Raw genomic sequence first — 15423 nt, 5'->3', positions numbered from 1 at the left:
TGGATCTTGGACCTACCTGTTTCAGTGCAGAGATCATTCTCTGCATCCAGCTCGCGCCAGCTGGCGCAAACCAATTTCTCCCCCCACATCTCTGGAGTGGGGCTTGAACCCACAACCTTCTGACTCAGAGGCAAGAATGATACCATTCAGGCTGACACATAAAAGAAAGCTGTGAAAATTGGCAAAATTGGATAGACCCTGACACATTTTCTTTGCAAATGAACTTGGTTATCCAGAAGCGTGTGATACTCTTAATTTGTCAACCTAAATCGCATCCACACCCAGTAAACAGCAGAACGTCACCCTGGTGTTTTATTATGCAAAATGACCTCGAGACACAACCTAAGTTTGGAAGGACAAAATTCCTCATGGTATTGCTGAATGTTTTCCCCACGGGTAAAATTGGCATAGTATAAAAAATTCATACTACAAATTGTTACTGAAATCTGGTGACAACTGTGTCTATGTTATACATTTAGTAAATCTACAGACATGCTGGACATATCACTTAAAAGTCATTAGAGTGATACGAAGAAAACCAGAAAAACAAGCTAACTCAATACCTACTTCAACAACCATCTCCTTTTAAATCATATCCAAAATTAGAAAGCATGTAACTGGTTTGATATCATATATATGGAACTTGCATTAATATAGAACCTTTAATGTAATAAAACGTCCTTGAACCTTGAGGTGCCAGTTTTGAGCCTATAAAATTTCTCATATATCAGAAAGATGGAATGACTGGCAGAGGATTTAGAAGAGTTGACCAAAAAACAGAGTCAAAAACATAAGTTTTGAGGAGATTTTTAAAGGCTCGGGGGAAAGTAGCAAGACTAAGAGATTTATCAGGGAAATCAAGAGAGTTGGGTCAAGACTGTTGAAAGCTCTACCACCAAAGATGAACACCAGAATTGGGGGTGGGGGGAGATTACAGAGTAGTTCTAAGGTAGAAGACACTAGGGTGGGAGGCTGAGTGGCAGGGGTTGCAGTAGTGGGATGGGTGTGGTTGGGATTGGGAGTTTTTGGCAGGAGTTGAATAAGATGGGTTTGGTTTTCCCAATGTTCAACTGGAGGAAGTTCTGGCTCATTCACAGGTAGGCAGTCTGACAACACAAAGCTGGTTGTGGAATAGAGGGCAGCGGCGGAGAGGTCGAACTTGTGTTGTCAGCATACACGTGAGAAACTGATTCCATACCAATGGATAATGTGTCCAAATGGCAGAATATAAACAAGGACAAGGATGGGCTAAGTATGGAACCTGGAGTTATCCTAGAGGTGACTCAGCAGGGTGGGGTAGGCTGGAGATATGCTGGTTTCATTGGGACAAGAAAAAAGAAAGAATTCGCTTTTATAAAATGCCTTATCATGCCCTTAGCACCCAGAATGGTCCTGGGGTAGTAGAAAGATTTGGCCACGGACAGAAGATATGGGCCAAAAATTGAATTGTGCTGCACCAATTTTATAGGCTCAAAACTGGCACCTCAAGGTCCAATATGGCGTGTTCATTCTGCGTCAGATGTGTGCCACCTACCATATTGGTTAGGACTGCTCAGGAGGTGTCTCGGGTGTGCCCCTGAAACTAGCGATAGGCCCGTCGCATATGTACATCTGGGGCTTAACGTCTGTTTCAGGCCCCTTCACCAAATTGAATAATTCCAGCACGTGCCATGCATGCAGCAGTCAGTTTCTTCAGTCACTCAGCAGCCAAACCAGCGATCCTTAACAAGACCACTACAGGCTGCCACACGAAAGGTAAGTTTAAAGTTTTTTACTTACCTTATTATGGAGCCAGGAGGAGCAGGAGTGCTCTTCCCAGCTCCACATTAAAACCACGGACCGCTGCTGGCCACCGCTCAGTCCTCTCCCAATAGCCTCTTTCCCCCCTCCCAGACTCTCCTGAAAATCTCGGCCTGCATCCGAACTAGCCGTCTTTACTGCTCCCCCATCCCCCTGCTGTGACCAGTGAGCAGCCTCTGGGGCTGTGAATGGCGTATGCAGCTTGCCGGTACTATCCAAATGAGGCCGGCGGACTATTATGCTGCGGTCCTGCCGCTGGCCTTGTTAGGGGCTGCACCGATGTCGCGCCCGAATTTCTAGGCTGTTGTATTCCTTTGGGTAGTCATGCCAGACCTGTACCAAGTGTGAGCGAGTCTGTGGTTTTTGGGCTTGAGTGTGTAGAGATGGAATTTGTATCAGTGGAGTGGTAAGGCGGGAGATCACAAAGGCCTCGGGGGGTGGAATGAGGGCGCCATAGGCAGAGATAAGGGAGTTGTAGAATGGTGCAATACTATTTTTAGCAAAATAATAATTATTTTTGAATTAAAATAAGAATGTCAGTACTGTTGGTCACACATATTTTCCATTTTCCAGCACAAAATGTCACTGTTTTAAAGTGATTTCAGTCATGGTACTAGTTGTTTTTGATAAATTAATAAATGTAATTAAAACCTTGTTAATGTAGATAAGTTACAATATTACACCACCATTAACCTAGACGCCTAGCTGAAATGTGCCCATGTCAAAAATAGACAGTTGCGAAGTTAACCATTTGTCTTGTATTCTTCCCCTCACTCAAGGCAATAAGAGCATATTTAGCACAGTTTGTAATAGGGTTAAGACCAATGTGCACCATTGAGGATTTTACAATTCTTTACAGCACACTCAAACACTCTTACAAGCAAAAAATTTAAATCCAATGACAAAAATAACCAAAAATCTCTGAGAAGAAAAAGAAAGTTGTGGGTTTATCATCATTGTTCTATGATCACCAACACTTAACGGGCAGGCTTATTTGAATATCACGTGATAAACAGTTGTTACTACCTCCATGCAAGTTTTAGGGTCAAGATCATCACATTCGGATTCCTCAGAACTGTTAGACTCCTTTAGTGCAGCATGAGGGAAAAAAGAGCAAAATAAGAATTAGGAGAGTGGTCGATTACATTGTATGTTTGAAATGCAAATCTTTACCAAAACTATGCCTAGGGCATCAGTGACTGAAACTATTAACCTCATTAAGAGTCACAGCAGTATTTCTACATCAAATTACATATGTTCAAGAGTTGCAGTGAATTAGGAAGTTTACTCTGGACCCACACTTTCTCAAATTCTGCAACATACAATTTAACAACTGGAATTTAGAAAAATAGGCAGAAGCATGGCACAATGCACTGAGCCCTTTTTAACACTGTATCCAAGTTGCAGAAAGTAGATATCCATATTTTCCCACATGGTACATATTCTGACCTTATCCAAGCCAGTAATAAAAGGTGTTGAGCAGAACAAATAAAATTAAAGGTTAATCACAGTGGGCTACTATAAAACAGATCCTAGTCAGTTCAAAAGCAGTAGTACAAGAGGTCTGGGAGGAGTTTGTATGTTTGGAGGAGGGGGGAATGCAGTCCTCTTGGCTGGGAGAGAAATACATTTTAAATGGTGCTTAAAAATAGTACAAATTTTAAAAAGTTATTAAAAGAGAAATTTTACTCTAGAAAAACTAGAAAGGTGTCTAAGAGATTTGGATTCAAGTTTATTCTTAGAAGAGCCAGATGGGCCTGGAAAATAACTTCAGCTGCCTAAGAGAACATTGAGTGAGTTCACACTTTACACACAGTAAGATAACAGACAACAACGTTGTTAAAAACTTTAATTTATTCACAATTGCAGCAAAAGAATATGGTACACTGTGTTCTCAGAACTCCAGACACACCCACAATTCTGTGTGGTAAACAGAAGTGCATTTAGTGACAACAAATCATCAGCATTATTACTGCTATCATTGATGTGCTTGTTTCCGAAAATGTTAGTTCCAAAGATAAGTGTTAATGGTGGGCTGTTGAAGTAGGCTGTTGTTTAAAGGTCAAGTGACAAGGTTTGCATTTACTCAGCAACCATTTTGAGTCCAGTGAATCTGATGTGGAGTTTTATACATTTTTCACTGGTGTAAAGATGATGTACTTAGCTTTTGTACAGCAATAGTTTGGCTCTAACAACCTATCTGTAGCAGTGAATGGTTTATGCTATTAATCTCACCCAGTTGCACCAGCCAAATCTGTAATTTAGAGCTAATAAAACCACTCACATTACCACTTTAGGCAATAGGAAATATAAAAGCTGTTGAAATAGCTCTTTTTGATTCTTCTGCAAAAGTGAAGTGTTGCAGGCAATCTAAGCAAGCAACCCAGCAGGAGTGCCTTGTGACTGGACCTTTACAGTATGAACACACAGCTCCTAAATGTCGGCTTACTCACATTAACAGAGGCTTTGTTGGGCAGAATATCCTTGGATTTACGAGCATCATTTTCAAACCTCCCTTCATTTTTCCCACTGCTCTCCTCTCCTCGTTTTCTCAAATGCAGTGATGTATGCCAAGAACATGACTTCCTGTTGTACCAAAAAATGCACCAAATAACTTGAATATCTTAGGCTTCTGATGGATATGGGGCCAAAAACAATCCACTTCATTCCCAAAACTCTGGCAGCCATCAGTAGAAAAAAAACACAACAGAAAAAACAAACATGGTATGGTCTCGAAACAAAATCAACCAAGACGTCTTATTTCCATTAGTGGAAAAGCTAACAAATTTAGTAACAAACAATTCCCCAAACTACGCAATCTTTACCATTTCTCTGCTGCACATCACATAATCTCACAGGATCTGAGTTTGTAATTTGCATTTCCTCCAGCGCTCAGTGATAACGCAGGCTTAACATCCCATGAGATTACGAGGTATACAGGTTGAAAATGGCAGAAAGTGTTGGCGGAAAGAGATGAAAGTTTTATCAAAATCAACGATTAAAATGTGATACTGATTATCGGCCATGTGTGATATGATCTGAAGCTAAAAGTAGGCGAGCTGTGCAAGTAAACCGTAAACATTATCAGTTCAGGGAATGAGTGCTTTAAGGTGTAACAATTACAAGTCTGTACAAATGTTGCACCTCTAATCACTGCAGTTTAGAATTTAGCAGAACAGTTTTTACCATTTTACTTAATTAAAACATGCTCATATTCAAGATTTATTTTACATATTTAAAATACATTTATTATTAGTTACATTACAGGTACAACGAAGAGCATTCTGACTATATTGCACAACCTGACTTTATTTATATGGGCTTATTAAATAGTGCAAAATATTTTTGTACAGGAATGTATTGGAAGGAGTCCTGGCAAAACAAAAAAGGTATTTTTTTTACAATATACTGTCAATAAATTTGAAACAAAAAGAAAATTTTTAAAAATTACATGCTGTACAAATTGCCATAGACAACAAAAATCTCTCCATCTGGAGAAGTTAGGTCTCAGTTCAACATTAGGCCCGGTGCCAAATGTTTATAAAAGTGAAAACAAACATATTAGTAACACAACATAAACATACTTCCAGTCCAGTCATTTCCACAATAGTGTAGTAAAGGTTAAAGAAAAACATGCCATGACTGCATAATTGTCACTTGTATTACAAATATTAACAGAAAAATGGAGCTGTCAGACATGGCTCCTCTAAGTTGAAGATCCAGCATTCACTGGGTACTTCTGAAGTTTGTTCCAACGGCCTTGTGGATAAACTCAGGAGGGAAAACCCGCCATCTTTTTCTTTACATCCACACACTGCTTCCAGGGCAGCCACCTGGCACTTACTTGATGCTTCCTTCGTCAGTTTCTGTGGAGTAGTCACTGGTGTAACTCAGGATAAAGCCTGGAATCCACCCTTCAGCAGCGGGGGAGTGTTCATTCGCAGGCCGGTACACCAGGAACATGTTTTGCTGGTTAATGGCGAGGACCTGAACCACCTCTCCCTGAAATACGCAGATTTCATTCTCCTTCACTGCACCGTAATCTTGAGTGACCAACATGGTAGAGGTCCCATTGCATCCAGCAGTGTTATTCTGTGCAAAGCAAACAGCATCCAATTAGAATTCACTGTCTGCATTTACATTCCGAGATTCTGTCAGAGATTAGAGGAGGGTGGTGATTTTCAATTGGTGATCTTCAGGAAAGTGGGTTTAAAAAAAATCAGTCCACAAAATGAGAGGAATAAAATGCTTTGCACTCAGACTGTTAAAATTAGCTCAAACGATATGGGGGGACATCAGGAGGCCACTGATGGCTGTTCTATTGGGAAATATCCTTATTATGCAGCACTTTTAATTTATGGACTTCATGCTTAAAAATACGCTTCTGTCTTTTTGCAGGTCCACTTTTACCCTTTGTGTCTAATTGGAAATGCTATTTACATCTGGAGGAAATGCCAAATTGGTGTTGCACCGGTGCCACTATTTTTGTCCCCTATTAGTGCACAGAGACTAGGAAGCTAGCAGTGGGCTCAGTGAGAAAGCACACTGGCTGAGACTGGGGCCAGTGGGCACTTTTGCAGTCCTTGTGCCTTCCCTGTTTGCAGATGAGAGTCACTTTAATGGGTTGCACCTTTGTGCCTTTTTGATAGAATTAAGGTAAAATGTTTTCGCAAATCATCGTGGCAGAAGTCTATCTTTCACCACTTTTTAATAAGTCAAGAATCTACACAGCTTCCCCGTGGCATGTAGGTAAGCAATTGACCAGAGGTGCCAGGTTTGATTTGCAGGTCTGTGCTGAGTTAGTTGGTCTCAAGGATTAGCATTTCATCAAATTTCTTCTCATTCATTTCTGTCATAATTTAGAAGGAGGAAGCCTCCGAAAGCTTGTGAATTTAAAATAAAATTGCTGGACTATAACTTGGTGTTGTAAAATTGTTTACAATAATTTAGAAGAGGTTGAGCAGTACTGCTGCTTCTATTTCAATGCTGGTAATTGGAGCACTAAACCACTTGCCAATTTGTCATCTGGCAATAAATTACCAAATTTGGTGACTGCATTAGCAGAACCTAATTTAAATGTGAGATAGATAGCTTTTTGGCAACCAAAGGTATTAAGGGATATGGGCCAAAGGCAGGTATATGGAGTTAGATCACAGATCAGCCATGATCTTATCAAATGGCGGAGCAGGCACGAGGGGCTGAATGGCCTACTCCTGTTCCTATGTGCCTAATCCACTAGCTGATTTTCCACACAGTTTGATGGAAAGTGTAGCGCTACCTGGACCAGTTTGATTTTGGCCATGGAATATTGCAAGCATCATCTGCTTCTTGACTGATGGGAGTCAAGTCATGAGGACAGGACTAGGAGTCCAGCTGTGCAGTCCTGGGATTACAAATAAAACTGTCCCACTTGCACTTTGGGTGGGCAGATTGCCCTTCACATTTTATTAATAAATAAATAAAAATGATTTCTGCACACAGTCTATTGAACACAGGTTTACATAATTTGAACTATTGGTCACTGCCACAAGTACAAGGGGTAGTAGGTTTCCTGTGTGAATATCTAACCCTAGCTGTTGAAAGGGTTTGTGCCACAGCTAACTCACAGACAGGCCAGCGAATGTTCTGGAGATTTCTGGTCTTTATGGTTTAGTTACACATGGCTTTTACAAACTGAGCCTTCATGAGATTCTTTCTTCAAGATTTTTGTGGCAAATACATTGACTGTTAGTGACTGCTATAAATCCTTCAATCAAACCCCTGAATTGGTTTAGGTAACTTTTTTTGAAGGGTTAATGGGTTTATATATTACTTGTGTAGCTACTTTTGTAGAGTGTGAAAGACAATAATCGAATACAATCAAACATATTGAAATTCCATTCAGTTTAGTGCTGATGCCCACTACATGAGGATCTCAATACTGTTGGATTGCTGAATAAGACGGGCTGCTTCTTTTCATTGTGCTCAGTACTTTTGAGCTACTGTGGAACAAATGATTTTTTTTCCCCTTCAGGCTTTTGGCGCTGATAGGTTTCAGTGTGCACAGTATGTTTTTTTCAGCAGTCTCCTCACTAGCTTGTCTTATTTCATTTATAAGCTTAAGTTTACTTTTAACCCTCACTAACACTACCTGTATCCTGGTTTGAATCTGTGATACTGAAGTGGTATTCTAGTACATAATGGGGAGACATGTCCTCTGTGTGCTTTGTATAATGAAATGGTAAACCCACTTATTTTACTACATACAGTGCACAGACAAAATATTCCCCAATAGAAGTATGTTGAGTTAACAAAGTCATCTAACTATCCTGTGATGCTAACACCAGTTTGATTTTTACCAACTCTTTTGGACTATATTTATTTCACTTATCTACAAATCTGTTGTTCAACATTATGAAGAGCTATCATGTAAAAACCTGTATTTTGTTGTTATGTTGCATATTTGATGGATTGATTTTGGGTGTCCATATTAGAGGTGTGGTAATTGCTTTAATTTTCCTGTTGAAATGAGCACCAATTCATGAGGTTACACCGCTCCTATTATTTCACTTGTTATGTGACCACTGATACATACAGGGTATAACATCAATTAAGAATCCCAATGGTCAGCATTTTATGAACTTTTACAGAAATGTTGCTGTCTGATGGAGATTGGCAGTTGATATATTCCACTTAATATCTGGTGGATCACAAGGTTACCAAGTCACAAAATTATCTCCAGATGCAAACAGTTGGGCTGGTCCAGTGGCTCCCTCTATTAGGGGTATTTATAAAATCCACATATTGCTTAAAGAATTGATGGTTCGAGCTCTTTTCTCAATTTCCCAAAGAAGAATGAACTAGAATTTTCCTGAAATGCACATTTGGCCCTTTTAAAAAACTTGCACCCGCTGGTGGCCTGCAGAGGGAGTTACACACAGGTTTCCTGGGTTTGTTCATTTACATTCTCATTGGTGCAGTCATTGATGTAAAACCCGTGTAAAACAGGGCTATGCAACTGAACTTCCTGGAAACTTGTGTGTAGCCTTTAATAACACGTGTTCTCTTCAGAAACAGACTGAGGAACAAACAGGTAAGAAAGTAACAGTGCTTGGCTCTTTCACGTCACTCTCAAATATTTTTTATTATACTTTTAAACTTAATGATGACCACTCAAGTACCATCTTGACCCAGAATGATGTAGGGCAGGGCTGCATTCAAGAGAAGAACACAAGGCTTTACTCACAATGTCGACACAGCCCCCATTACAACAATTTCTTGCCTGCATGACCCGAAAACCTGTTCTTCCACTTTAACAGCCTAATACCCCCATATCGCTTACTTGACCTCTGCTGTGCCACTTGCACACATTCTTCAACTGCTAGCCTTACCCTTATTTATCTATGTTCTTACAGTCTAAGTTGGCACACAATGCTTGCCAAAGGCTGGCCACCAGAGGGGGCATACCCACCTTTAAACCCCTCTTCCCCTTGGAGGACAAGTCCATGGGCACTCACTCCTCACTCAGCTCTTACCATGGGAGATGGTGAGGTCAGCAGTATCTTGCACGCACCAGGTTAGTAATTGAACAGCTGCAGTGTAGCCCTGGCATCCCTCTGAAGCACCATACAGACAGAACCTTTCACCCTCTTTCTCTGTCTCCTTAATTCTGAAGAGGGGTAATGCTCACCCATTCTTACCTTCTACCCACCTTTTCTGCAGATCCACCACCGTAACATGGGGGCTCATGAGGAAGAAGATGATGATGATCTGGAAGAGGATGAAGAGGCCCAGGCCTTCCTGCTGCTTCATCCTGGCCCATCTTCCTCTGCCCCATACTCTCCAACTTAACACCTGCAACATTTGCTTCCTCACTCCGAGGCACCAGCTCAAAGACTTTCATCCGGGGAAGTGAGCCAGTGAAGATGTAGCACCGGGTGATTCACAGAGCACAAGGGGCTGGAGGAGTAGAAAGTGGGTGAGGATATGCCACCTTCCCAGTGGAGGCTGAGTATAAGGCTGCCTTTGAGTCATGGGATTCAGAACTCATGGGTCTCACCTGAAAAGAACAATGCTCCGAGGATGTGTGACAACTGACTGCTGTGACTCTCAAGTCTTTGCAGCAACATCATGGATGCTTTCTCTTCCTTGCAGGCATCTTCAATGGAATCTGCAACAAATCCCCCAGCTAAGAAGTGGCCAGGGACCAGTCGGTGCCTGTACCTCCACAGAAGCACATGCTGCATCTCTGGAAACATTAGGGACAAATTGGAGTACAGAATGAATCAAGGCTTCCAGACTGTGGCAGCCGCTTTGTCTCAGGGTTTTCAGGATCTGATCGCTACCATTAGACCAGCCATCTTTGGGGCCACAGATCCAGGGTGATGGCTGGAGTCCACTGGGCAAACACCACTGTCTCTCAGGACAGTAGCATATGCCAGGCGTCCGGCTTTGCACCGCAGAGTACCATGCTAGTGGAATGTGGAAGGTAAAATCAGGCTGCCGAGGATTAAACTCCATGGATGCAGCCAACAGCGGCTCACTGCCAGGAGCAAGCTGCCATGAGAGAAGGCCTATCTCAGTCCCGTGAGCATGAGCAGTCAACCAACTCCAACATTCCTGGCTCTCAGGTGGCACCTGGGAAAGGCACGAAATAGGTTTAAAAATACACATATTGCCATGCATGGGAAGCACGGTGTTAAATAAGAGTAGGGAGATTGTGTGTACTTTGGAATTTACTGTAATAAAACAGGCTGTGCATTGACATGGTGCTTTGTTATTGATGGATGTTAGAGTCATACAGGAAAGGGTGCCCTTATGTGGTGCTGATGTCTTCACTCATGTGATGATGACTGGCACTGTCATGTAGAGGCGAAGAGGGGTGATGAGATGTGGTAGGATGGACATTGGTTTGTGGGATTGTCGCTTTACCTGAAAGTGAGGGAGAAGGAGGTAGGGAGGTGGTGTCAGAGGTAGACTGTGTTCCACAGAAGAGAAGACTTCAGTGATGACCTGTGCTGTAATAGCTCTTACTGTCAATGCTGCCTGAGTCTTCTTCACTCCATCCTGTGGTGTTCTCCATCCTCCTCAATGATAATGGCATACAGTAGGATGCCCATAGGAAAAGCTGAACCTGCTCCCGAGATGCCCTGACTGCAGGTGGAGGTACAAAAATCTTCCAGTGGGTTGACGCTGTGTGGGTTGACGCTGTGAGAGGCAGCGAAAGGCAAATGCAGGTCTTTGTAGAGAAAAATGCAAAAAAAGTTCAAAAAGCATTTCTAAACTGTAGAAATCAGTGCATAATGTTTCCAGTATCTTCAAACTCCTGTACCAGCTGATCCGGGCAACTGTTGCACCTCATAAATCACAGTCCAAATTACCCAGAGTGCAATGTCAGTGTAAAACCAGGAAACTCACAGCTGCTACGCCACTGGCTCCCACTTTGATATATGCAAATAAGGTCAGTGAGGACTTGATGGGCAGATTGTGGGAAGGATGAAAAAGTATGAGGAAATTTGGGGGAAGTATTTTAAAGACACACAAAGGGAGGAAATAATTTCCACCCGTACTCACCCCCAATTGTCTTAGTGTCAGGAGACATTAGTCAATTTGCTTTCTACATAAAAATAGTTACACATGAGGAGGACCGCAGGATCGTGGGCATTGTCTCCCTTGTGAGGGGTGTGGTTTGGCTCAATGCTATGAACGTTGAAGGTAAAATGAGTCTTTTTCTGAGCACAGTTAAACCTGTTGACTGACTCAGATCAGATGATTTTAAATGTACAAGTGCATTATTAATCTAATAGGACATAACTGAATCCAGTCAACAATGTAGCAAGTCAAATACCATAATGTCTGCTAAAAGCTAAAGGTTGGCAAAATATTGAGAATCCTCATTGGTAAAAGACTTTCATATATTTTGATTCCTCTCCAAATATCTTTTGGCAGGCAGGAAACTTGATTCCATCTACAGGAAGAACCATTTTGAGGTAAGTTGATGTGGATAGTGACGTGTAAAGATTGCCCATCTTGTATGGGTGAAGGTGAGCAAGTATGTGATCGGTCTTTATAGTCTTATTTGGTGACTTTATGCATGCGTCATACAATTAAATGTGTAAATTTTATTGCACAAATGAGGTTCATACATTACTGATAGTGCACCACCATTTATGGTCCACTAGAAATAGATGATTGTACTGTAAGAATGTTTGCTAATTTGTTGGAAATACTTTACGAGCTTTTACCTAAGAGTATTAGTCTAATGATTAGCTTACTGGAATGGTTGAATAGACCGTGGCATTGGAGGATAATCATTACCATGTCTTAGAAATGAAGAACGTTAGGGACGAGCTAGTGATGTGCCAGCTTAGCTCCTCTGGTTAGACATATCTTATTGAACTAGGTTGAAGGACTTTCTTGTGTAGGTACCTTGATTTGTTCATAATTGTCTCCATACTGCTGTTCGTCATCGAAGCTTGAAGTGCCATTGGAGGTAGATAGCTTTAATGCTGGTAGTGATGGATTATGAGCCGATGACTTCGGAGGCTTTTCAGGCCCCACCTGGGAAGAGGAGAGTGCTCTGTTGTTGGGCTGGGGTATTCTGCTCGTTTGTGTTTTGCCTAAGGAGTGGGTACCACTTTCTCTTTTCATGTATTCGATTGGTGATTGCAGTGCTGCAATAAAGATCAACATATTATGGGAGGATTGGGGTAATCTAAGAACAGAACGAAGATGATTGGCATTAAGACCATAAAAAAACAAAATCTATTAATAAATTTACCAATTTTGTTCAAATAGTAATGCAACATTGGTTGGACAATGTCATAAATAAGGCTCTTCTGACATCCTCAGAAGTGATTTATGTTGCCTTTCTCTGCTAGGAAGGCCACAATATTCATAGTCCATAAAAATAGCTGCACGTTGCAACTCTGAAGCCTTCTCCAATCAGTTTCAAATAAGCCAACTGTTAATATGTATACATTTAGAAAATAAATACTGCAACTAAACTGCTTATCCGATGAAGGAATAGAAAGTTGCATATCCAAGTTTGCAGATGACAGATAAGTTAAGAAGCACAGTAAGTTGTGTGAATAGGAGCAGGAAGTTACAAAGGAACATGGTTAGGCTAAGTGAGTGGGCAAATCTATTGCAGATGGAGTTTAAGAGTGAGGTTACCCACTTTGGATCTGAGAAAAACAAATCAGAATATTTTCTTAATGGTGAGAGACTAGGAGCTGTGGAGGAGCAAAGCTATTCAGATGCCCAGGTACACAAATCACTAAAAGCTAGTGCACAGATACTAAAAGCAGTCAAAAAGACTAATGGAATGTTAGCCTTTATCTCAAAGGGGGCTGGAATACAAACGGGAGGAAGTGATGCTTCAGTTGTATAGAACCTTGGGCGGACACCATCTGGAGTTTTGGGGACCGAACCTCAGGAAGAATACATTGGCCTTGGAAGGGGTACAGCGCAGATTCACCAGAATGATACCAGGGCTTAAAGGGTTAAATTATAAGGACAGGTTGCACAAATTTGGCTTGTATTCCCCTGAGTTTAGAAGGTTGAGGGGTGATCAAACTGAGGTCTTTGAAATACCAAAAGAATTAGATAGGGTAGAGCCAGAGAAACTATTTCCTCTGGTGGGAGAATCCAGAACAAGGGGGCATAATCTTAAAATTAAAACTGGGCCATTTAGCAGCGAAATCAGGAACCATTTTTTCACACAAAAGTTAGTGGAAAAATGGAACTTGCTCCACCAAAAGGCTGTGCATGTTGGGTCAATTGAAATTTTCAAGATTGAGATCAATAGATTTTTGTTGGGGAAGGGTATCAAGGGATATGGAACAAAATTGGGTAAATGGAGGTGAGGTACAGATCAGTCATGATCTAATTGAATGGTGGAACTGGTTCGAGGGGCTTAATGACCTACTCCTGTTCCTATGTTCCTATGTACAGTCGTACCCATTTATTTACAACTTGCTAAATTTCAATTCCTGTTTTAATGCAACCATTTCTAAAGTCCCATTTTTCCCCTGTACTTCTAATTGTGAAAAAATTGTTTTACTGCAATTCCAATTATTGCAATTCACACTTATATGCAAGTGTGGCACACAGAAATCCCGCTTTAACGAAACTTGTCACCTTTGAACCTGAGGCTTTCACCTCTCAATCTGTTCGCTGGTCATGTTGCTTGATGTTGTAATAATACTTCTCAGCATAGAAAGACTCACGAGACGTGAGCATTCTTCTTTATTTAAGATGTTATAGTATATTCACTTTTTTAAGATATTGTAATTTTTTAAAAGATGTTATATTGTATTCAATCTTGCACTAAGATGCTGTACAAAATTTAGGTAAATAATGGTTATGCACCGGACAAGCCTTAATTTTTGTTGATTTTGATACTTCCCGTTTTATAGAAATCCCAATTTTAATCGCAATTTGCGAGGCTGTCTCGAGGGGTTGCAATCAAGTGGGTTCCACTGTATGTGAAAAATAGTAGATATCAATTGTGGCTTCCAGGAGGGTTGAAGAATTACATTCACAGGCCCATCTTAGCTGAAAATAAGTCTTTCAGTGAGAAGGTGACAATCTGGACTCCAGTTTTTGCCCATGATTCGATCTAAAGGATGTGTTTTTAGGCCGCTGCACAGAATGGAAGCAGTAGTAACAAGGTTTGGTTACAAGCAGCACCCAAACAATCTTAATGACTTGATATTATTTTGTCTTCCTCTTGAAGCCAGGTGTAAACGTTCAATGCAGCTTTGTGACTCAACTTTGGTGTGGATTAGAAAAACACATTAAATATGTGTTTGTTTAAATCATAACATTAAAGAGGATAATTTTCAATATAACTGCCTGGGCGGTAATGTAGTGGACAGGATCACTTGCCTATTATAGAACTTGTCCAATTTTCATCCTATTGATTTAGTCCAGACGATGAAGTTGAAAGTTACCCTAAGCAGTCTTAATGGTGTGGTGTAATTAATGTAGTGTACTGACTTGGAGCCCATGGTTTGAATGCTAGCCCCTGGCACTAGCATGCCAATCTCAGTTGGAATGTCAGGTGATGATTAAGTAAGTCGGACACAGTTTTTTGAGTTCTGGTGGTGTGATTTCAAATTTGAAATGTGTAAAAAGTGCAATGTGCAGTACAGAAGAAATAAGATGCCAAATCTGCATACCATTTAAGAAATTTCGCTGAGCATCAAGAACTTGATTGATATCCTGAACCCAAGCCTGCCAGACTTCAATGCTTGGCGCCTGCAAAATGAACCGCTCAGAGGTTCCACGGGATATTAGAGCAAACTTGCAGAGTTCGTTGTCCACATTTTCCTCAATGTTAAGGTAACTCATCTGGAACAGGTAAACAAAAGAATTGCTGAAAATCTGCACCAATTTACAAAACTCCATCTACAGATCTTAGCAAGATTCTTCAATGAGATATTATGTATGTGATATTTAAACCACCTAAAAAGGTACACTATTCCATTCCAAATTGCTTCATCCATATGTTATATTTTTGAGCTTTACACTACGTTAGATATTCTACTTGGATACTATATTAGTATTGCTCCTTCCATAGAGAGACCTCATTTCCCCTAGAATCTGGAGCATGTCTTTACCTCCCAAGTATCCAGGTCA

The 15423-nt window shown here is 40.9% G+C and overlaps 1 protein-coding gene and 1 long non-coding RNA gene across 3 annotated transcripts in view; one reads left to right on the top strand and one right to left on the bottom strand.

Moving 5' to 3' along the window:
* The window catches only part of LOC137323684 (uncharacterized), a 35505-nt gene extending 24979 nt beyond the window's left edge, over positions 1-10526 (top strand). The window contains exon 3 of the long non-coding RNA XR_010963426.1: positions 9502-10526. This is a non-coding gene — a long non-coding RNA (uncharacterized lncRNA). The remainder of the gene's footprint in view (positions 1-9501) is intronic.
* kalrna (kalirin RhoGEF kinase a) overlaps positions 1-15423 on the bottom strand; it is a 667943-nt gene that overhangs the window by 34043 nt on the left and 618477 nt on the right. Inside the window, exons 47-51 of one of the 2 annotated variants that reach the window (XM_067987468.1) lie at positions 14964-15135; positions 12208-12452; positions 5645-5892; positions 4254-4386; positions 2827-2886 (exon numbers count right to left, since the gene is read on the bottom strand). In XM_067987468.1, coding sequence (XP_067843569.1) covers positions 2827-2886; positions 4254-4386; positions 5645-5892; positions 12208-12452; positions 14964-15135 — 858 coding nt within the window. Of the gene's footprint in view, positions 1-2826; positions 2887-4253; positions 5893-12207; positions 12453-14963; positions 15136-15423 lie in introns of those variants that run through there. The other variant, XM_067987467.1, reaches the window with a different exon arrangement.

Source organism: Heptranchias perlo, chromosome 7 (assembly GCF_035084215.1).
Source record: "Heptranchias perlo isolate sHepPer1 chromosome 7, sHepPer1.hap1, whole genome shotgun sequence".
In the NCBI taxonomy this organism is placed as follows: domain Eukaryota; kingdom Metazoa; phylum Chordata; class Chondrichthyes; order Hexanchiformes; family Hexanchidae; genus Heptranchias; species Heptranchias perlo.
The sequence above is the reverse complement of the archived record's forward strand: the minus strand, read 5'-3'. Positions and strand labels throughout refer to the sequence as shown.